The sequence below is a fragment of the Macrotis lagotis genome, chromosome 5 (genome assembly GCF_037893015.1).
Source record: "Macrotis lagotis isolate mMagLag1 chromosome 5, bilby.v1.9.chrom.fasta, whole genome shotgun sequence".
In the NCBI taxonomy this organism is placed as follows: Eukaryota; Metazoa; Chordata; class Mammalia; order Peramelemorphia; family Peramelidae; genus Macrotis; species Macrotis lagotis.
Window position 1 is genome coordinate 211738664 of NC_133662.1, and position 22547 is coordinate 211761210.

The window sequence follows — 22547 nt, forward strand, 5'->3', positions numbered from 1 at the left end:
TTAACCCTCTGAAATAAATGCTACAAATACACTAAAGAGACAAAATCACATTATCTTTTCATCTTTAGAACCAAGAATGTTTAAAAAAAAATCTGTCAGTAACCACTGACTCAGACTTCTGAATCAATAGACAGATTCAGAGAGAAACAAGAAATAGTAATGTGAGCTACCCAGCAAGGTCTCCACCACCTTGTGATTGTTTTGTCAATGAACCCAATAGTTACAAAACAATTTGTGTGAGTAAGTGCATTGCATTGATTGAGGGTGCATAACACGTAAGGAAAAAAATATAGCAAATCGTATGTATTATCTCAAGTTATATCTGATATTTTCCAAAAAATGGCAATTTTCTTTGTGGTTTTAATCTAATTTGTGGTTCTAATCTGATCTTTTTCAGGTTGCTTCATCAAATGCAGGTAAAACTCTAAAAATCAGGGTTGGTCTCCATATATTAATTTTAATTTACATTGTTTTCTTTGATCGAAACAGTCAAATTATATCAGGATACGAATTCAACAACTGGTAAGATAACAAATAAAATTAACAAGATAAGTCCAAATGGAAAACACAAGGCTAGTTATTTCTTTGTCTGTGGGTTAATTCATTGGGATGACTCGAACCACAAAATGAGCTTTTATGAAAATAACCCTCAGAAGGTTAGTATTAATCCAAAAAAGTCAGTGGAATGTTAATCATTGTGTTATTAACTAATTTATTTTTTGTGAAAAGTAGAATGTTTCCTCATTCACAATTGATCAAGAAGCTAGGATTTAAGTTTTTTTGGGGGGGGAGCTGGAGGAGTAAATTAGAAATTTTATTCTTTGATTGCATTTTAAAATGTTTACTGTTTTTTAAAAATATAGTTTAAAAAAGCACAATTGATCAAAATAAGCAGTTATAACATCTTTCAGAATATTGCAACATTCTACACATAATAATAATGAGCATTTATATAGTCCTTTAAAGTTTGCAAAGTGCTTTATTTTTGTTATCTTATTTGATTCTCACAATGGCTATTGTGAGTTAGGTGCTCTTGTGATTACCATTTTGCAGATGAGGAAACTGAGGCACAAAGAGGTTTAGCAATTTACCCTAGGTCACACAGAATGTGTCTGAGGGAAGATTCAAACTCAGAACTTCCTGACTCCGACTCCAAATTCCACATGCTATTATGGTCCAACACTTCTTTACTGCTGGGAAAAAATTATGTTTCATCTTCAGAGGTCTTCTGAAACCAAAAGCTGATTTCTTATAGCTTCTAATGTTTTCCTTTATACTATTGTAGACATAATATATTGTTTTTTGATTCAGCTTTCCTCGCTTTGCATCAGTTCATATGGCTCTTCTCACATTTCACTAAATCCACATATTCATTGTTGTTGTTGTTTTATTATGCAATAATATTCCATTTCATTCACTGACTGCAAATTAAAAGATGAGAACCCTTTTTGTTCAATTTTTTGCTACCTTAAAAATGATGATATAAATATTTTAGTATTGATCTCTTACTAAAGTTCTAATTTTTAATTTTGTCTGAATTTTTCCCTAAAGAGAATTTCCAACTCTGGGAAACATAAAAAAATAGATCATTTTCTTTCTTAGTTTCACCATTCCCCAAAGTTAATGGTTTGAAGTAGTTGATCTCTCTTAGTGTCCCTCCTAGTTCTAAAATTCTACAACTCAAAGGCATAGAACTTAAGCTTTAAATCTAGAATGATTCTGTGACAAGATGTAAGATTCATGAAAGCTTCATCTCCAAATTTTAAAACTACAACATTTATTGCATCTTAACATTATAGAGGACAACATTTTGATTTATGAGTAGTAACTACACAGCACAAAGTAAATGACAATTTGGCAATAATTCAATTATTTGATCATCATAGATGGACAGCCAAAGTACATAATTCAGTACCCCTCCCATCAAGAAAATGTTTTCTTTCCTTTTTCTTTTTTTCCCCGTTTTCTCTCTTTTCCTTTCTTCTTTCTATTTCTCCTTCTTGAGGAGTATGAGAGTTTACGATAGTAATGATGGCCTCTGGCCTTATAGGTTCAGAGTCCATGCCTCTATTAATGAATGACTTGAAACTCCTAACCCAATGCTACCAGAGGCAGTTGAGGTAAGGATCCTAATTCAACCTGTAGTAATCAAGGATGTTCCTTTAAGCCTACAACACTCATTTAGCTTTGGTTAAAAGATCTTTTTTTACTCCTGAATGTGTGCTTGCATTTATTTGTGTGTCATAGGATACTACTTTTCTTAACACATGTTTTATCTATATAAACCAGTTTTTCCTACTTTCCCCCCTAAGTATAATTGTGAAAAGAGAGGGTCATAATCTTTCCTTGTTGATATTGTTGCAACTTTTTTTGTCGCATCTATTAGACTTGGTGTTCATTGTATACTGCCCATGTTTCAGAGGAGATAAGAGTTTGGTCCAGCTGTTTGTGTTAACTTCCTCTCTCTCCCCAACTATACCCCACCCCCAAGCTGAAATGCATACTAAGAAAGAGTAGTAACGGCTTTTTCCATGCCGCTGGAGAGTGATACTCTGCTTTGAAGTGTCCAAAGTCAAATACAGAAGCTATTATTGTCAATGAAGAAGTAAAGAGTTAAATTGCCAATATATGGAATTCTTCTTGAGGCAACTAGGAGGTATAATGATTAGAGTGCTGGCCTTGAAAAGAGGAAGATAAATTCAAATCCTGCCTTCAAATCTTATTAGCTTGATGACCCTAGGTATGTCATTTAACTGCCCTCAGTTTCCTTATCTGTAAAATGGAGATAATAGCATCTATCTCACAGTGTTATTGTGAAAATCAAATATGAATATTTTGATGTGAGTTGTGTGTATGTATAATTGAATGAACATATGTATCTATATATAATATATATCTTAGTAAACCTTAAAGCAATATATAAACATTAGTTATTACTATCATTGTCATCATCATCATCATTAGATATACATAGTCATCTTTGGTTCAAAACATCCATAGCAAACAAAAATAAGGTCCCATACTTCATCCAGGTTCCAAACAGTTCCTGATCCCTTAAGTCTCTGGTTCAAATTGGAGGTAATTTTCAATGGAAAATTATCTATTTGGTTCATTTTTTTCTCCATTTAGTTTAAAAATTGAAGCAGTTTGTTTTTATTCCTCTTGTCCTCCTCTCTTCACCAATCCTGGTGAAGACTCAGGTCTTTGTTTCTTATACTTTCTTTCTCTCATTTTAATGTTCCCTTATAATCACCTCTCCAAACTGAAGTTTATTATTGTGACTTTTTCCTCCATGTTTCTATTTACTCTCTCAAAATCTTCCTTTTCCTTTTCTAGTTCCAACTTGTTTCTTTCCTTTTTTTTTAAGGTTTTTGCAAGGCAAATGGGGATAAGTGGCTTGCCCAAGTCCACACAGCTAGGTAATTATTAAGTGTCTGAGACCGGATTTGAACCCAGGTACTCCTGACTCCAGGGCAGGTGCTTTATCCACTACGCCACCTAGCCACCCCAGTTATTCACTTTCTAATGAGGTCATACTTATTCTCTGGGTTGGTTTGCTCTCTCCAAACTAACTTGACACTGAAGGATCTAGGTTCCTAGAAAAGGAATTAAAATTCTCTCAGAATCTAGGAGCAAACATTTTATAGAGAAATATACTTCCCTTACTCAGTTTTTTGAGCCCCCATCAATTCATTTCTATTTATACAATCAAGCTCCCACATTAATGACATCAAGATAATAAACATAATTATTTTCTTTACAAAAAAGCAGAGAAGTAATAATGTTATAGGCATTCATATTAAATCATATGCATAAATAATAAATATATCACACTCTACATATAAACCTCATAAGTGGTTTCTTCTACTGTAAGTTCAGTATCTTTGTGGGATAAACTTATAGACATCTACCAAAGAAATAAGAATGAGATCAAAGCTTGACTGGCTCTACATGGAAAAGTCCCATGTAAAATACCTATTTCCTGTGTCTTTCAGTTTTGGGCCCCAGTGATCATTTGGAGGTTTCTGGGAATGCTACCTTTAAGTCAACCTCCTCCGTTTTCTTGTCTTTACTGATATGCTAAGGTAGTTCTGGTAATCAAGCCTCCTCATTAACTTTTGCCTATCATGTAGGAACTCACCCTTATTCAGGAAATTCTAGGTTATATACAGGTAATGGGAAGCTAACCGAAAGATCTCTTGGCCTTTCAGAAGACTTCACTGTCTCCACATGTGATGTGACTTCTACGAGCATTAATCTGAGGTGGGCCAAAATTACAGGTGCTGTGTCCTACAAGGTCACAGTCACTCCAGTCAATGTGGTAGGCCCTTCAATATTTTCTCTTTTCAATGATGTCACACTCCTAGGCACTGTTGCCTCTCTCAGACCCAATACTGTCCATACCATTAAAGTGGATGCCTTGGATAAGAATGGGATGTTGCTGGCTGAGGCACTGACAATGCAATTAACAGGTTAGTTCTGGGTAGTTACAGGTAGCTCTGGTGGTGTGTTCTGTTACTACTATGGAAATGGGAGTTTGTCTTTCTGCTTGGGGACTTTATAATCCCATCACTAGGATTGTATTTTCATGTTTGTTACTTTAAATTAGGTGGATTGTTTTCTTTTTTTTAAAAGACCAACAGTTTTATCGTTTTTTTGAATTTTACAATTTTCCCCCCATCCCACTTCCCTCCCCCCACCCCCCGCAGAAGTCAGTCTGATAGCTTTTACATTGTTTCCATGCTATACATTGATCAAAATTGAATGTGTTGAGAGAGAAATCATATCCTTAAGGAAAAAATAAAATATAAGAGATAGCAAAATTACATAAGAAATTACCTTTTTTAAAAAAAAATAAAGGTAATAGTCTTTGGTATTTGCTTAAACTCCACAATTCTTTCTTTGGATACAGATGGTATTCTCCATTGCAGATTAGGTGGATTATTTTCACTGAGAACTAAATAGAATAGAAAATAGAAATATTAAAACGATTATCTAAAAGCACGAAAGCAAAGAAGAATAGGCTCAAAGGACATATAAGAAACATAAGCTCTATCCTGTGACAGAGGGGATAAAGCCTCACTCCTGTGCTATCTTACTGAATTGTTATCTGCCGTAGTTTACTCATCTGTAAAATGGTGATAATAATAGCAGCTACTTCCTAGGGTACTTGTAAGGATCAATGAGACAACATTTGTAGAGTTCCTGACACATAGTAGACACTTCATAATACTTGTTTGTTTTTTAAAACTTAAATTTGGGACTCAAAACTTCAAAAAATAAATGTGAAGACCTGTTTTTACATGTAATTGAGGAAAAATAAAATACTGTTTTAAAAAATCTCATGAGTAGATTAAACAAAGCAAGTGGATAATCAGTCATCAAATATTTATTACACCTCTGCTCTGGATCACACACATTGGAGATATAAAGAAAGGCAAAAACAGAGATCCGGTCCTCAAGGACTTCACATTCTAACAGAAGGGATAACATGAATATATTATATGATATATATTAAAGGTCATCTAAAGGGAAGTGCTAGTAGCTAGGAAGAACAGGGAAGACATTCTGAAGAGTGTAGACTCTGAGGCAAATCTTGAAGGAAGCTAGGAGACAGAAGTAATGAGGGAAGGCACTGTGAGAATGGGGAGCCAGGGCTGAATAGTAAGATGAAATACAATGTAGAAGCCACAGCAAATAGACCAGAGTTAGTGGGAATAGGGGTTGGGGGGAATAAGGCATAATGGAGATTGCAAGGGTAGGACCCGACTGTCTGAGAAAGGCTTCAAGTGCCAAATAGAGGATTTATATTGAATCATAGAGGTAATAAGGAGCCATTGAGTTTGTTGATGAAGGGGCACAAGATAGTCAGACCTGTTCTGTAGGAATAGTGAGTCCTCTAATTCTGTGACTTTTAAGATGTTGCTTGACTTGTCTTCATTTATAAAATGGTTATAATTATACAGAAGTTTTCATTTTCTCTTCTTGTTAGTCATTCAGGGCTAATCCTTTAGGCAAGTTGTAAAATAAGCATGTTTTTTTCTTTGGTAACCATCCATGGCATGATAGTCCTGGATGCATCAATCAAGTCCCAGGACTGCCATTTAATCATATGACTTTAGTAAAAAAAAACTGCTTTTGCTTTCTGAGCTCAGTTTCTCCAGATGCAAAATGTGAATAATTGTTCTCATCCTGCCTACCTTGAAGGGATGTTGTTCTTATCAAATAAGACACTCTGTGAAAATGTGCTTTGTGAATAATAAAGCACATGGAAACGCCAATCTTAACTATTCTTGTCTCTTGCTATTATTACTGTCATCATTCCATCCCTTCATACCTCTGACTCTTGGAATCTCCAGATCCCCTTAAGGCTAGGTCAAATGCCACCTCCAAGAAGTTTTTCTTGAATCCTCCAGTTTTTCAGCCTCTTCAAACTCCATTCTGTTATATTTTTTATTTAATGTACCCTGTGTTTACATATTTGGGATCAAAGGTGCCTCACTCCAGCCCCCATGCTCTGATGAATTTCCTGAGGTCTGTAAATCCAGTGTCTAACTCAATATTCAGAACATACTGGTGCTGATGAGTATTGATTAATTATTCTTCCTGTTGTACCTGACAGCTTAACCCCCATTGTGACATCCATCTGAGAAGTTGCATTTATTCTGAATGTTCACAAATCTCCACTGTTACCTCCTTCTACTCTCAATACCCTATTAAAAGTGACTTGCCCCATGTTCTGTTCCTACAGAGTTCCTCCATATAGCTGTATATCTAGATAATCTGAAACTCATTTAATAAGTTAATGAATTATAGTGCTTTAATGTGTCACTCCTCCAAATTAATAGTGAGAGTAATTTTTATTGCTTTAGCCTAAAATAGTAACATAGGAATCTAGCTAGGGGAGATATTTATAAGGAAAAAAGAAGGCCTCAAATGACACCTTATAACCAGCTATTCATGCTGCCTATCAGTAAGGCCTGAGGTTGGTTGTTGCTCCTTAAAGTCAAATATTCTGTTTCTTAATGACTCAAATGTTATAGAGAGTCTATGACCATTCTAAGTGGGATCATGATTATGCTAGTTTAATGAAAAGCAATTTTAACATTCATTAAAAATTTTTTTCAACATTCATTAACAAAATTTTTTTGAGTTCCAATTATCTCTCTCCCTTACACATTCACAGAGACATTTGATATAAACTATACATGTATTGTCTTATACATGTACAGTCAAGCAGAACATATTTCTATACTAGTCATATTGTAAAAGAAAACACAAACCAAAAGATAAAAACTAAAAAGAAATGTAAGATTGTAGACTTTGATCTCTCTGGAGGTAGATAATATTTTTTAATCATGAACACTTTGGAATTGGAAGAGCAAATTCTCTTAAGAGGAGTGAGGGAAACAGGAAATATTGAAATGGGGCCAAGGGCCTCATCTTTGACTTTTCTGCAGATTTTTACATTCTTCCTGGCTATTCTCTCTTCCAATCCAATCCAACAAGCATTTATTAAGAAAATACTACATTCAGGGAACTGTACTGGGGAAAAAAATTCAACCCCTCCTCTTCAGATAGGTAATATCTTCAGACAAGATAATTCAAGGAAAGAAACTACATGAGCAACTAGGAAGCTCAAGAAAGGCTTCCTACAAGGGGTTTGTAGGTTGGGATGCAGGAATTTTTAAAAAACATTTTTTTCAATAAAAGCATTTCAATTGATGTTTCCTTTGTAATCCTATGTATTTTATTTAATGAATTTGAAATATGATCTGAGAAAGGGTCCATAGACTTCACCAGACTTCCAAAAGGGACCATGAACCAGAAAGGGTAAAAAATCTCTACTCTTGAAGGTAGTGCTCAAGTTGAACCTTTGAAGGGAGCTTTGGCAAAAGTGAACAGGGTATGCATTCCAGACATGGTGGGCGATGGAGTAACAAGTTTGGGAAAGTAAGGTCAGTTTGTCTGGAATACAGTATGTGAAGGGGGAGTTATGTGAAATGAGTCTGGAAATGTTGGCTAGAACCTGACTGGGATGGACTTTAACTGAGAAGATGAGGAGTTTATATCATATCCTAAAGTTTTATTCTTTGCCTAAAGGGAAAAAGTTCCCCAGAAGGAGAGTGACATAGTCAAAGTTGTACTTTAAGGAGATTATTTTGACAACTCTCAGGAGGAGAAGGTTTGAAGAAGGGAGACTGGAAACCAAAAAATCTAAATGGGAGACTGTCATGCAAGAGGTGACAAAGGCTGTGACTAGGGTGGTGTTATTATTAGTAAAAAGGCAGGAAATATATTATGGAGGTATAGATGACAAGATGACAACTGATTGTAGATGGGAGGGGAGGGGAGGGCTAGGGAAGAATCAAAGGTGGCTCTGAGATTGTAAATTTGGGGGACTAGAAAAACTGTTTCCAATAGAAATAGGGAAGTTTGGAGGAAAGGGGAATAAAGGAGGCAAAATAATGCATTCAGGTCGTCTTCTTCCATGCCTTGAACACCTTCTTTTCTCACCCCTCCTTTATTTTTAAATATCAAATATTAATTCATTATATAAAATGCATCCTTTAAATTAAAAGCTTAAAACATTGAAATACTATAGTTCTAGAAAATGCTTTCTGCAATTAAGTTAGACTTTTCACCTCTAGCTTTCACAATCTCTGGCTTTCTTTAAAGCTCAGTCAACAAGACAAGTCAGTAACTATCTAGTGTAGCCCACATTTTGTTTTAAGCCTTAGGAATAATAAATAGACAAATAATAGGCCTTGCCCTCAAGAAGTAACAGTCTAATGGAGGAAACAAAATGAAAACAACTATGCACAAAAAAAGATAGATATAAATTAGAGATAAGCTGGATTTGAAATTTGGAAGACCTGAGTTCAAATCTATTTAATTAGATGTTCATTTATGGGAAGAAGTCACTTAACCTCTCTCCGGGCCTCAGTTTTTTCATCTATAAACTAAAAAGGCTCAACTACAAAGCCACCAAGATGCCTTTCAGTTCTAAATGTATGATCTTATAATTCCCCTTTAAAGGATCAATGTAAAGGATCGATGATCACTACAGGATGGTTCAATATAATTAGCATACCTACAGAATTCTGAGGCTTACAAAGCACTTTCTGTACTTTATAGCTACTAGAGGAATTATGATTCTTCTAGGTTTAGATATTTAACTACAAAGGACCTTAAAATTCATCTGGAACAGACTCATTATTTTTTTTTTTAATATTAAGAATGTTAAGGCTCAGAAATTGTAACTAATTTGCTGAAGATCTTACAGGTAGTAAGTGGCGAAGCCAAGAAATCCTTCTGCCTCTGATTCTGAACTTTTCCCTACTATAAGATAAGTAAACTGAGGTCCAAAATGATTCAGTCTAGTCCAAAGATACACATCTATGGAGTGTGGAGGCAGGACTAGTCCCCATATCTCCTAAGTCTCTGTCCAGTGAGTATGTACCCTTCTATATTACACTGTCTTCAATGTAGGGCCTCCTCTGCCAACAGAATCACAGCCATAATTTTTTAAGAGATGGCAAGAGGAAAACATACCTGCATAATGTTGAAAGAATGCTTGGCTATCACACAGTGGAGATATTGTTCATCTTTATAGAATTATTATTCTTGAGAAACTGCCAAGTCCCTAGGCTTTTGTGCGGAAAGAAATGGTTATCTGTGAACAGGAACAGAAGAATTTGAGGTTTTAGAAAATTATCTCTTTTTTTTTTCACAGATGAGTCATTATATACTTAGAAGAGAAGGCAACCACAGCAAAGTTGTGGGACAAGGAAGAGCCCTTATTTTAAAAGATTCATTAGTTTCCCTTTTTATAAAATGACAATGTTGTACTAAATAATTTCAGGTCTAAAAGACCATGATTTTAAATTGGAGGCAGAATGTTCCAGTGGGTTACCGCAAAGTCAATCAGACCAATTCCCAATGTACACCTAACTCCCACAGACAAACAAAAAAACTGTTGATCTTGCCTTTCTCCCTGTCTCCTCCCTACTTTCCAATCCTTTTAAAATTCTTTTCAAAGGGAAAATTATAAAGGGAATATTTCACATACTTCTTCCTTCCTCCCAGCCCCACTCCAAATCCAATTCAAATGACTGTCAACACCTCTCTACTCTAGTACTGCCTTTACACTTTCCAGATGTGTTTTTTTCTCTGTTGTCATCTAAGAGATGGATAGACAGATAAAGCATTTATTAAGAGCTTACTCAATGCCAAACACTGCCATAGCTTTGGGAATGCATGAATAAGCAAGACAGTCCTTGCCCTTAAAGGAGTTTGCATGCTAAAGAGAGAAGACAACACATGCAAAGGGGAAAAAGGATGGAGTAAAACTTCGTTTTTAGTGTGGTGAAGGGATGACAGAGAAGTGACTCAGAGACCTGGGAAGTTCACCTAAGGAGATCCAAGGGTTCTGATGGAAGATGGCTAAGAGCAGAAAGAATGGGGGAAGGGGAAGGAGCCCCAACCTTGGGAGGTAGGGGCTATTATTATCTTTCTTTTAAAGTTGAGGAAACCAAAGCAGATGGAGGTTAAGGGACTTTCCCAGGGTCATATAGCTGGGTTTAATTTGAACTCATCCTTTTCACTCCAGGTCTAGTGCTCTATCCAATGCATCACCTAACTGATAAGGAGAATCTAAGGTTAAAATGAGAATAAATGCATTCTAAAGGCAAAAGGGGTGGGAGAGGTGGTTATTGTCAATATCTTTACTAATACAATATTTGACTATTGGTTTGTTTTTAGCTCCAGAAATACCCATTATTGAACAAGCTTATTCCAAACTTAGCAACAGCATCACTGTGGAATGGGCACCTGTGCCAGGAGCTACCAGTTACCTTCTCACAGCCCAAGATGGAGAATCTTTCATTGAAACAATAGTCACCAATTCACCAGGCACAGTCTCAGGGTTGAAGGCAGCTACCATGTATAAAATCACTATCAGATCAGTTAATGCTGGTGGGAAAAGCCAAGCATCACCTCCCAAGAAGGCAAAGACAGGTAACTAACCAACATGAGCTTGTCTGGGACCTGGTATTGCCAATATGCATTACAATTTGGTACAGATCAAGGGTCTGAGAAATAGGGCATAGAAGAATTATGAAAAATAGTAGTGTTTGTAAAGTTAGATTTATTTGGGGAAAAAATGTAACTTAATGTCACATGCAGTTATCAAAATTAGACCATTTTGGAACAGAGGGACTTTTTTTTCCTCAAATCAAACTCAATTTATTTTTTAAACATTTTTATTTATTTGCTTTTCCAGTTATAAGTAAAGATTATATTCAAGATTAATTTTTAAAAGATTTCATTTATTTTGAGTTTTACAATTTTTCCCTTAATCTTACTTTCCTCCTCCTACCCACCACAGAAGGCAATTTGCCCGTCTTTACATTGTTTCCATGTTATAGATATTGATCCAAATTGATTGTGATGAAAGAGAAATCATATCCTTAAGGAAGAAAATAAAGTAAAAGAAATAACAAGATCAGACAATCAGATATCAGTTTTTCCCCCCCTAAATTAAAGGTAATAATCCTTGGTCTTTGTTCAAACTCCACAGTTCTTTCTCTGCATACAGATGGTATTCTCCATTGCACACAGCCCCAAATTGTTCCTGATTGTTGCATTGATGGAATGAGCAAGTCCATCAAGATTGATCATCACCCCCATGTAGCTGTTAGGGTGTACAGTGTTTTTCTGGTTCTGCTCATCTCGCTCAGCATCAGTTCATGCAAATCCCTCCAGGCTTCCCTGAATTCCCATCCCTCCTGGTTTCTAATAGAACAATAGTGTTCCATGACATACATATACCACAGTTTGTTCAGCCATTCCCCAATTGAAGGACATTTACTTGATTTCCAATTCTTTGCCACCACAAACAGGGTTGCTGTGAATATTTTTGTACAAATGATGTTTTTACCCTTTTTCATCATCTCTTCAGGGTATAGGCCCAGTAGTGGTGTTGCTGGATCAAAAGGTATGCACATTTTTGTTGCCTTTTGGGCATATTCCAGACTGCTCTTCAGAAAGGTTGGATGAGTTCACAGCTCCACTAACAATGTATTTAGTGTCCCAGATTTCCCACAACCCCTCCAACAATGATCATTGTCTTTTCTTGTCATATTGGCCAGTCTGAGAGGTGTGAGGTGGTACCTCAGAGATGCTTTAATTCGCATTTCTCTAATAAATAATGATTTAGAGCAAATTTTCATATGACTATGGATTGCTTTGCTCTCCGCAGAGAGACTTTCTTAAGAAGTATCAGACTCCTTAAATTAGGGAAATATTTTTAATTGGTGTCAGGAAGACCTGGGGTCCAATCCCACTTCTGATCCAAAACTGCATGACCCTGTGCAAGTCATCAAAGTTCTATTGGAGTCCTGTAGCTTCTTGACTATCTTCCAAGTTAGAGAAGGTTACAGTCTTCTTCAACTGGCAAAATCACTTCCCACACTAGAAGTTACCTGTGTATAATGAAATCACTGATCCTTCCCACTTATCCACATCCCCAGTGAACATTGGTGAATATAGTGGATGGGTGGTTGGAATTTTGTGTTATGTCACATATCAAAATGCATGCCATTCTTACTGACTTTGGGTGGCAATAAATTAGGGCATCTTGATAGGGAATTTGTGTTCTTGAAAAGTTGTTTCTAAGTCAAATTATATTTTATCATTGACTTATATTTGAATTCCATTATTGTTCATTCCACCATTGTTCAGTCATTTTTCAGTCACTCTTTGTGATCCCATTTGGGGTTTTATTGGCCAAGATACTGGAGTAGCAGCTCATTTTATATGTAAGAAAACCGAGACAAACAGGGGAAGTGACTTGCCCAGGGTTCTACAACTAGTAAAGTCTGAGACCAGATTGGAAGATAAGTCTTCCTAACTCCCTGTTGGGTATTCTATTCATTGTGCCTCCCTTCAAATTCCAGATACTTCAGTTTTCATTTCTGACTCATAACTATCTGAGGTTCCTAATATTTATAATTTCTCTCTTAACAAGATCCCAAGAGAATTGTTAATAATCTGTACAAAATTGCCTAGATAAGCTAAGGGAGTTACTATTTGAAAGAATCCTCCTATGAATCTTTTTTTTTTTTTTAGGTTTTTGCAAGGCAAATGGGGTTAAGTGGCTTGCCCAAGGCCACACAGCTAGGTAATTATTAAGTGTCTGAGACCGGATTTGAACCCAGGTACTCCTGACTCCAAGGCCAGTGCTTTATCCACTATGCCACCTAGCCGCCCATGAATCTTTTCTTTAAAGCAGAGAATTCCTTGGCAATGTAAATCATCATCCCACGGTTATTTGCTTTTTATTTTCAGTTTGCATTGTGCTACATTTGGTAATGTGTATGTCTAAGTGTCAGAGGAGGTAAATTGTTTTCTACCTTTTCAGTCTTGGCTGCTCCTGTCTTGGACGTAAGTTCTCCCAGTTCTGACTCTATCCTGGTACAGTGGAAAGCTGTGTCCATGGCAGTTGGATTCTCTGTGTCTATCATGCGTTCCAATGGCTTGGGTAGAATGTGGAAAGAGAATACCACCAATACCTCTCTGACCTTCACCAGTCTGGATGCAGGAACACTTTATACCATAAAGGCTTATGCATGGAATGCTAATGGGATTCCTGGAGATGATTCTACTTACAATCAGAGAACAAGTAAGTTCTTTAAAGAAATGCCATGCTTGCCATGGGGAGGCAGGAGGGAAGGGAAGGTAGTAGGAAAAATTGGAACTCAAAAGTCTGCAAAAAGATGCATATTGAAATGAAAAAAATATTCTTTAGTTCAGCATAATATAACTAGTAATTTCTAAGAACAAGTAAAAGAGAATGAGTGCCTACATGTAACAGAGACCACCCTGGTCTTCACCACCTGAAGACTCTAAAAGAATCTTCTTCCTGCTCCAAAGATCCCTTATGCCTTTTAGTAGATTGGATGGGAGGGAGGTGTCTAGGCTCTCAGCACATGGCTCCAGCCTTCATTGTTAGTGTTCCATTAAGAAGAGAGGATGCTCCCAGTTTCATTAGCCATTAACAGTCAGATTAACTTTTATAAAGAAATATTGACTCAAAAGTTAAAGTTACAAATATTTATTAAATTTATTAATATGTATAAATATTACAAATACCCCAACGTCCTCCTTCTTTCCCTTTCACCATCTCAGTTTCTGGGGAGGGGAAGATTAAGTTCATTGCTTAGATTAGTTTCTATAGAGCATAATTCCAGTTCCAAGTCCAAACTTTCTCTGGGGCTTAAGTCCTGGGCACCCTGGCTATCCAGTCATTCTGTGCCAGGCTGACTGTTTGCACTACCCCACCTACAATCTGGCTCCAATGTTTCCATAGCTTGATTTCCCAGGTCCAGGAATCACCTCCAACACCTAAAACAGAGGAGAACAAAAACACAGAACAGGAATAATCATCCCCAGGCTGATTTCACAGGGCTGGGGGGGAAAAAGAGAGAGAACAGGGGAAGATGAGGCCTTCCCATCTAACCAGTTCAGTTCATAATGCTCATGCTGTGACTAAATTCGGATTTTCACCCTTGGGACTCAGTAAATAAGATTTTTAAATCTAATTTTAAAGACTCAGGCAACCAATCACAGAAAGCTGCCTCCACCCACATTGTAGGGAATGCAACAGCCTTCATGTTCCAAAAGTCCTTCAAGGGCACCTCTATTTTAGGAGAATTAGACATGTTCAGAATAACCTGAGTACACTGTAATTGTTAGATTGAATTTATTATCCATTTATTATCACATAATCAGCATTCTTGGAGCTTCCTTGTAAGTTTTGGAATAGTTATTGAATATGATAAGAAAGATTATTGTGAATAGACATGGCCTATCAATCAATCCCATCTATAACTTTTTCAATGATATCACTCTGCATATATATGTATATATATAAAACACACACACATATACATATAAGAGATTCTTTGTGGATACCAAGGGAAGATCTAATAAAGAAATAATAATAATTTTAAAGGAGTTTATTCTTTATTTCCCATTTTATTTTATTTTATTTTTGTATTCTCAGGGGGAAAAGTATGAGTTGTATAATTTTCAATTGTTTGACAGCTGGAACTATTGAAAACTCTAACACAGTTTAGGAAATCATATGTATGCATTTATAGTTCATGTGAGAGTGACTTTTGGCAACTACAAAATAACTTACATGGCTTACTTGAAAGACATCAAAGCAAAGAGAAGGCATGTTTTGGAGTCTTTTGAAGTTTATTTTTATCACTTGGTAGTCATCGAGTGGTACATTAGGTTGATGAGAGGATGAGAAACTGCCCTCTAGGAAAGTTGAAAATTAAATTCTTTTGATTGGAGGTTGGCCATTGGGTCAAAATGGTAAGTACCTGCTTGTATTCCTTCAGGAATAAGACTATGATTTTCATATCCTATCATCAGTATTATCACCAGAGTATTACTCATATAATCTTTGGGCAGGAGAGCAATAAACACAGAATCCTATAGACATTTTGGTCTGAATCCATTATTTACAGATGAGGAAACTGACTCCCAGACAGGTAAAATAATTTATCTAAGAGCACACCTCTAATTAATAGCAGAGTCAGAATTAGGACTCAGGAAACCTGAATCCAGTTTTTGGCAATTGTCAGAGATTCTTAAGACTTAAAATTGTTTCTTTAACTAGTTTCTCTGAGGCAGTAAACAACCTTTGAACAAATCTGCTTTTCAACAATAACTTGTACTGTGTTTTCACTTTGCAAAATAACTTAGGAGACCATCCTTTAATTTGATATTCTCAACCACAAATAATTAGAACAGGTAGTATTCTATCCATTTTACAAATGAGGATTCGGAAGTTATGTGACTTACCCCAATTTTCATAGCAAAGTAAAAATGTTTTGTTTTGTTATTATTTTATGTTTCCAATTACATGTTTTGAAAGTTTTTCAACATTCATCCACATGCTTATGTGTATTTTTAAGTTACATAATTTCCTTCCTCCCTCCCTTCCCACCTCCCCCTCTCAGTGGCTACCAGATTGGTGAATATTGTGTAAAAACATTTGTGTTTAACATGTTTACAGATTAGTCATTTTCTGTATGAGGAATTAGGATTAAGGGGAAAAGAAAGAAAACAATGATATAAAAAGAAAAACATAAGGGAAGTTTCTAAAAAGTGAATGTAATGTTCATTCAGATTCTGTAAAGTTTTTTGGTTTTGTTTTGCTTTTGTTTTTCTTCTGGATGTGGATAGCATTATCCTTAGCAGGTCTCCTAGGGTTGCCTAGCTCTCTGAACTGCTGAAGGAGGTACATTCATCAAGATTGATCAACTCACAACGTTGTTGTTAATGTGTACAATGTTCTCTTGGTTCTGTTCAGCAAGGTAAAATTTTGCTGGAATTCAGAAACCTGGTCTCTGAGACCTGGGGAGGGAGCTAATCATGGAGGTTGGTGGCTAATTACGTATGTGTGTGTGTGTGTGTGTGTGTGTTTATGTGTATGTATATATTAATTTTTTTTGTTTTTGCAAGGCAATGGGGTTAAGTGACTTGCCCAAGACCACACAGCTAAGTAATTATTAAGTGTCTGAGGTGAGATTTGAACCCAGGTCCTCCTGACTCCAAGGCCAGTGATCTCTCCACTGTTCCACCTAGCTTCCCTGCTTAATATATATTTTAAAACTGTTGTTTTTCAGTCATGTCCAATTCTTTGTGATCCTTCTTGAGGTTTTTCTTGGCAAAGAATTTGTTTTATCATTTCCTTCTCCAGCTCATTTTATAGATGAGGAAACTTAGATAAACAGGGTTAAATGACTTGTCTAGGATCACATAGCTAGGATGAAGCCAGATTTGAACTCACAAAGATGAGTCTTCCTGACGTCAGGTCCTTACTCTATCTCCTACTCCACCTAGTTGCCCATTTTTTAAGACTAGGTCTCTCCATTTCACCCAAGGGAGAAACTCACGCAGTAGTAATAGCCCTGATCCCATTATTGATTAGCACAGGATCTTTGACCTATTTGCTTTCTGACCTGGGCCAGTTTAGGTTTCTTTAGACAACCTGGTGGCCCCCTGCTCCCAAGCTCTCATACTTATGTCAAAGTCATTATGGTCACGTGAACATCACAGCTTAGTGATCCATTATCTTCTGCACTCCTAGTAGTAGGAGAATAGTCCTGTCCCATCACCCCTGGGCTAGGTCCTGAAGAACTACTAAAACTTACATTGATCCTTGATGGAATGTGACACATCTTAACAAATTTGTTTCTCCAAAAAAAACCCATCTAGGTCCTCATGCCCCTGCAGACATTCAAGTCTCTTTTGATAGCGGGACTCGAAAGGCAACTGTTTCATGGACGCCAACGGAAGGAGCTTTCAGTTATACTGTGATAGCCTCCAGTGAGGCTTCAAAGCTGAATTGTAGTACCTCATCTACTGCCTGCACAATTTCTGCTCTCCAGTGTGGAACTGAGTATGCCCTTTCCATTTTAGCAAGTAATGATGCTGGGTCTAGTCACTCAACAGCAACGGTGAACTTAAAGACTGGTATGTAAAATATGGCATGCTCATTATGGGTTGGGAAGACTAGAATACTCCAAAGATCTTGAGCCCCAAACACTAGAAGAAGCAATTTATGAAATGGGGTCAGACTACCATTAGAATGTGAAGTCCATTCTAAAGGGCACAAAGTAAAGAGATATAGGTAATAGGAGAGAATTTTGGTGAAATTGAAAAGTATTTCAATACTTTTGCCCAAGCTATAGCACAGTTTTGATTCTACCAATAACAGCCAATTATTCATAAAATTATAGATTTAGAGATTGAAGGAACCTCAGCAGTCACCTAGTTCACTCCTTTCATTTTACAGATGAAGAAACTGGGGCACAGATAGTAAGAAACATAAAAAATGAGATTTAAACCCAGGTTCTGAGACACCAGGGACAGTGTCTGATCCTCCTTAACACAGAATTCAGTTTGCCTAGAACTGGGATTTATAAGAATAATTTCCTAATTTAAAATAATGGGCTTTGCATCACAGAATTTCAGAGTTGGAGGGACCTCCCATGTTTGAAAAGGAATACCCTCTCTATCCTTTCTAAAAAGTCATCTAATCTTTGCTTGAAGATTTCCAGTGAAGGGAAAACCTATCTTCCAGGGCAAATTGTATTTTAGGATAACTCCAACTATTAGGAAACAAAGTTCTAAAAGTCTGTACATATTGGAATATTTCTATATTTCTATTTTAAAATATATTTTAATATTTATTATTTGTATTTTAATTTAATAATCAATTAATAATTTAATAAAATATTTTTAAAAAATTTTAAATTGCTTTTTATACAAATAAAAACCAAATACTAAAAACCTACTATGATGTTTCATAATAACATGGAAATGATTCTGAATTCTTGAAGGCTATACCAATAATATAAATAGAAAGAAAAACATCCTTAAAGAAAAAGTTAGAATTAAAATAATCTGGGGGATTTAAAAGGGCAATACTTAAGTTGCTTGGAAAATTCATCTATACAGAATATTTTATTCCATGATGATGCTGTATAAGGCATTACTAAAAACCAGACATAACAAAAAACAATAGCTACTTCTATTTCCAATGTGGTTTGTTATGAATTATTTACTAGAAATTCCCACATCATTAAAAACAATACATCACTTTTCCTGATTACTGTTGAGTAAAATTTATCACACTAGATCTCTTGTCTGTCCATTATGGATAGTATCTTGCTTTTCTTTCTAAGATTAATTCCAGAAGCTACAGAAAATAGATCATGCCAGCTGCTATCTGTTGTGCCACCTGGGGACCAGAAAGTAGAAATTTTTTCCTTATTCAGAGGCTTTTTATACAGTCATATTTTCTTTTCACTTTCTTCTTTAAACACAATCTAGATTTGCCTCATTTTTTGGTTCAGGCAAAAATCCAATACAACAAATTTAAATAAGATTCAAAAAACCAAACTGGAGAGTGTTGGGAGGAGAGTGACCAGTTTAATGCAGAGTCTCAAGCTCAAATGTTACTAAAAGTAAATGAAATTTTGTTAGTTATAGGGCATTTTTACATATTAATAGGGCAATTTCCCTAGCAAGGAAGCATTAATTCAACAAACATTTAAGAATTTACAGAGTGCAAGTCCTAGGAACATGAAGACGGACACTATTAACAACTTGAAATTAGGAAACATGCAATCCAGTGGTGTTGGTATGGGTGTATTGGTTGTGGGAGGAGGGAAGATATACTTGCTCAAATAACTATTTTAGGACAAAGTGAGATAAATACAATGGAGAGTGATAAGTATGCACAAAAGAGATTTAAGCAAAGTGCTGTGAGTAGTTTGAGGAAGGAAAAGTCTTTTTTGCCAGGGGAAACAGGAAGATCAGAGAAAGCATCAGGAGGATCAGAGAAGGCATCAGGAGGTGCCTGAGTAGGATTTTGAAAGAATGGCTGGATTTCAAGTAATATTTGATGTACCTCCCCTCTTCCCATCTAAAAAAAATCTGGATAGATAGTTCATTAGATTTTTATTGCAGTGGGTCCCGAAATCCCCCTGTTGGGTTCTCAGGAATCTCTTCTAATACTGATTTACAATATATTGCCACTCTTTACAATACAATTTACTAAACCTGGTCTGTAATACAACTCAAATAGTTGACATCTTGAGATGTTATGATAATCTATGCCATGGCAAAGAAGTAGATAACATCTCTCTGTCTTTAAATGTTTTCCTAGTTGCTTGTGCACCCAGAAGCATCTCAATCCAAGAAGACAATCCTGGCCATTTGTCTGTGTCATGGTCTGATGTTGAGCTTGGAGATTATTATGTGGCCTTTGTGAAAAGTGATGATGGTTTGGAGGTGCATTGTAACACATCATTGACCCAATGCAGTTTCCCATCTGATTGTGGCTTCACATACTTCATTAGTGTCTTTGCCTACAATGAGGCAGGGCAGAGCCCTTTGGGTGATGTGTTCAACTACACAACAGGTAAACAGCATGGGATACCTACCCAGGGGTGGGGGGGTAAGGATTCACCAGACATGAAAACACCACAGATCATTTATTTCCCCACAGAATTGACTTAGTACTATTCAATGGAGTTGAATAGAGAGTGAAAAATTTGACTATCAGTGATACTCTAGAATTGGATTTATTGTGTAATTCAATAAAAAGGATCAGGTGTGAAAATCTCCAACTCCTCTTAATGGTAACATGTGCCACTCAACACCACATGATCCACAGGGAAAATGCCCAGCTTTTTTATGGTTCTCCAAAATCTGATTACTTTTACCCTCTAGATCCAGCCCCTTTTTGGGTGATATATTAGTCTAGGTTTTATGGTCAGTGTTGATTTATCCAACTAATTTTTGGCTCAGCTCCTTACCACTAGCGAAGCTTTATAGGCTTCTCTTTAGGCTGTGTTTAACAAAGTCACTTTAGCTTAGAAGAGTGGAATCGATCACATAGGCATAGTTTCTCAGTGTATTGTTCTTTTTTCATCCATAGAAGCAAAAGAAATAAAATCAAATATGTCAAAACATCTGTCAGGTAGACAGTAGGTCTGCAAATCTAGTTAATCCAATACAAATCTCTGACTTCCAAGAAAATAATTAAATTGCTTATATTCACACTTTTCTATCAGCCATTCCCCTTAGGACCAAACAGGAATCCCTGGTGCTTTTCCACTCATTGCTTTCCAGAGAATTATTGTCTAGTCAGTTGAGGGAACTCAGGATCCTTGGGCAATGATGCCTTCTTCATTTGAATTTTTAGTGGCTAAATCTCTAATGCTTCCCTCCAACAGCTTCTCAATAAGGATAACTCATTGCTAGACTGTATAGGACCCCTCAGCTTCCACCATGTACTCTAGGAAATTGAATTATGGGACCTCCTGAACACTCTGGTCTTTCTTCCTCCTTCTCTTACTTTTCATCATCTTTCCCTACTCAGCACATCTCCCATGATGAAATCTTGGGAATCCTGCAAAACCAAATTAAACATCACATCCTCCTAGCAAATTTTCCTGGTCCCTCCTACCAGAAATGCTCACATAATACATTATCTGTTTCCTTTTATACGGATCACTTTTTTATTATATAGAATTTTGTTGAGTACATGTCTCATCTTTCCTCTTAAAAAGAGTTTCTTAAAGGCAAGATAAATGTTTTGTTTACCTTTATAACATCTATAGTGTTTATACAATATCTTACATTCAAGTTACTTAATTGAAACCTGTTTAATTGAAATAACATAATAAGAGACTAAGGATTGTAGTCATTCAAAGAAGAAATCCATACTATTTTCCAGTTTTCCCAGTATTTCTGTCAAATATTGAGTTCTTATCTCAGAAGTTAATGTCTTTGGGTTTGACTAGTAGAATATGATAGTCATTAGTACAGTTTCTTTTGTACCTATTGTAATCTAACCAGATTCAGGCAATTGTGATGACTTCTGTTTTAGAGTATAATTTTTGGGTGGCTAGGTGGCATAGTGGATAAAGCACCGGCCTTGGAGTCAGGAGTACCTGGGTTCAAATCTGGTCTCAGACACTTAATAATTACCTAGCTGTGTGGCCTTGGGCAAGCCACTTAACCCCATTTGCCTTGCAAAAAAAAAATCTTAAAGGAAAGCATATTAGAGTATAATTTTAGATCTGGTACCGCTAGGTCACTTCCTTTGTATATTTTTTTTCATCATTTCCCTTGATATTCTTGACCTTTTGTTGTTCCAGAAGAACTTTGTTACTATTTTTTTTCCAGCTCTGTGAAATAGTTTTTTGATAGTTTGATTGGTATAGAACTGAATAAGTAATTTAATTTGGATAGAATTATCATTTTTATTATATTAGCTCAACTTAATCATGAGTAATTGATGTTTTTTCAATTGTTTAGCTCTGACTTCATTTGTGTGAAGAGTATTTTGCAAATGTGTTCATATAATTTCTGCGTTTTATGTCTTTGGAGGTAGATTCCCAAGTATTTTATGCTGTCTATAGTTACTTTAAATGGAATTTCTTTTTCTATCTCTTGCCCTTAGACTTTCTTGTTCATATATAGAAATGTCAATGATTTATGTGGGTTTATTTTATATCCTCCTACTTTGTTGAAGTTGTTAAATATTTCAAGATGTTTTTAGTTGATTTTCTAGGGATTTCTAAGGGTACTATAGTTTTGCTTCCTCATTGCCGATTCTAATTCCTTCAATTTCTTTTTCTTCCCTTATTGCTAAAGCTAGCATTTCTAATACTATATTAATACTATACTATACTAATACTAATACTATAGTAGTGGTGATAATAGGCACCCCTAATTTTATTAGAAATGCTCCTAGTTTATCCCCATTACATATAACAAAGAAGAAATCAATGTATGCTAGGGCAATCAGGGAAGATGTCTTGAATTGGACATTAATGGGTCAATAAGTTTTGTAAAGGTTAAGGGAAATTTCTAGAGAAATTCTGGACTTTTCCATGAATAGAGTCACAGAGTTGAATTTTTAACCAAAAATCTTCAGTGAAAATCTT

The 22547-nt window shown here is 36.0% G+C and overlaps 1 protein-coding gene across 1 annotated transcript in view; it reads left to right on the forward strand.

The window, feature by feature from the left end:
* The first annotated feature begins 2730 nt into the window (after positions 1-2730).
* The window catches only part of FNDC7 (fibronectin type III domain containing 7), a 30506-nt gene continuing 10689 nt past the window's right edge, over positions 2731-22547 (forward strand). Inside the window, 6 exon segments of the mRNA XM_074190073.1 lie at positions 2731-2740; positions 4134-4472; positions 10765-11019; positions 13424-13684; positions 17299-17556; positions 19757-20011. Of these exon segments, the coding sequence (XP_074046174.1) occupies positions 2731-2740; positions 4134-4472; positions 10765-11019; positions 13424-13684; positions 17299-17556; positions 19757-20011 (1378 nt within the window).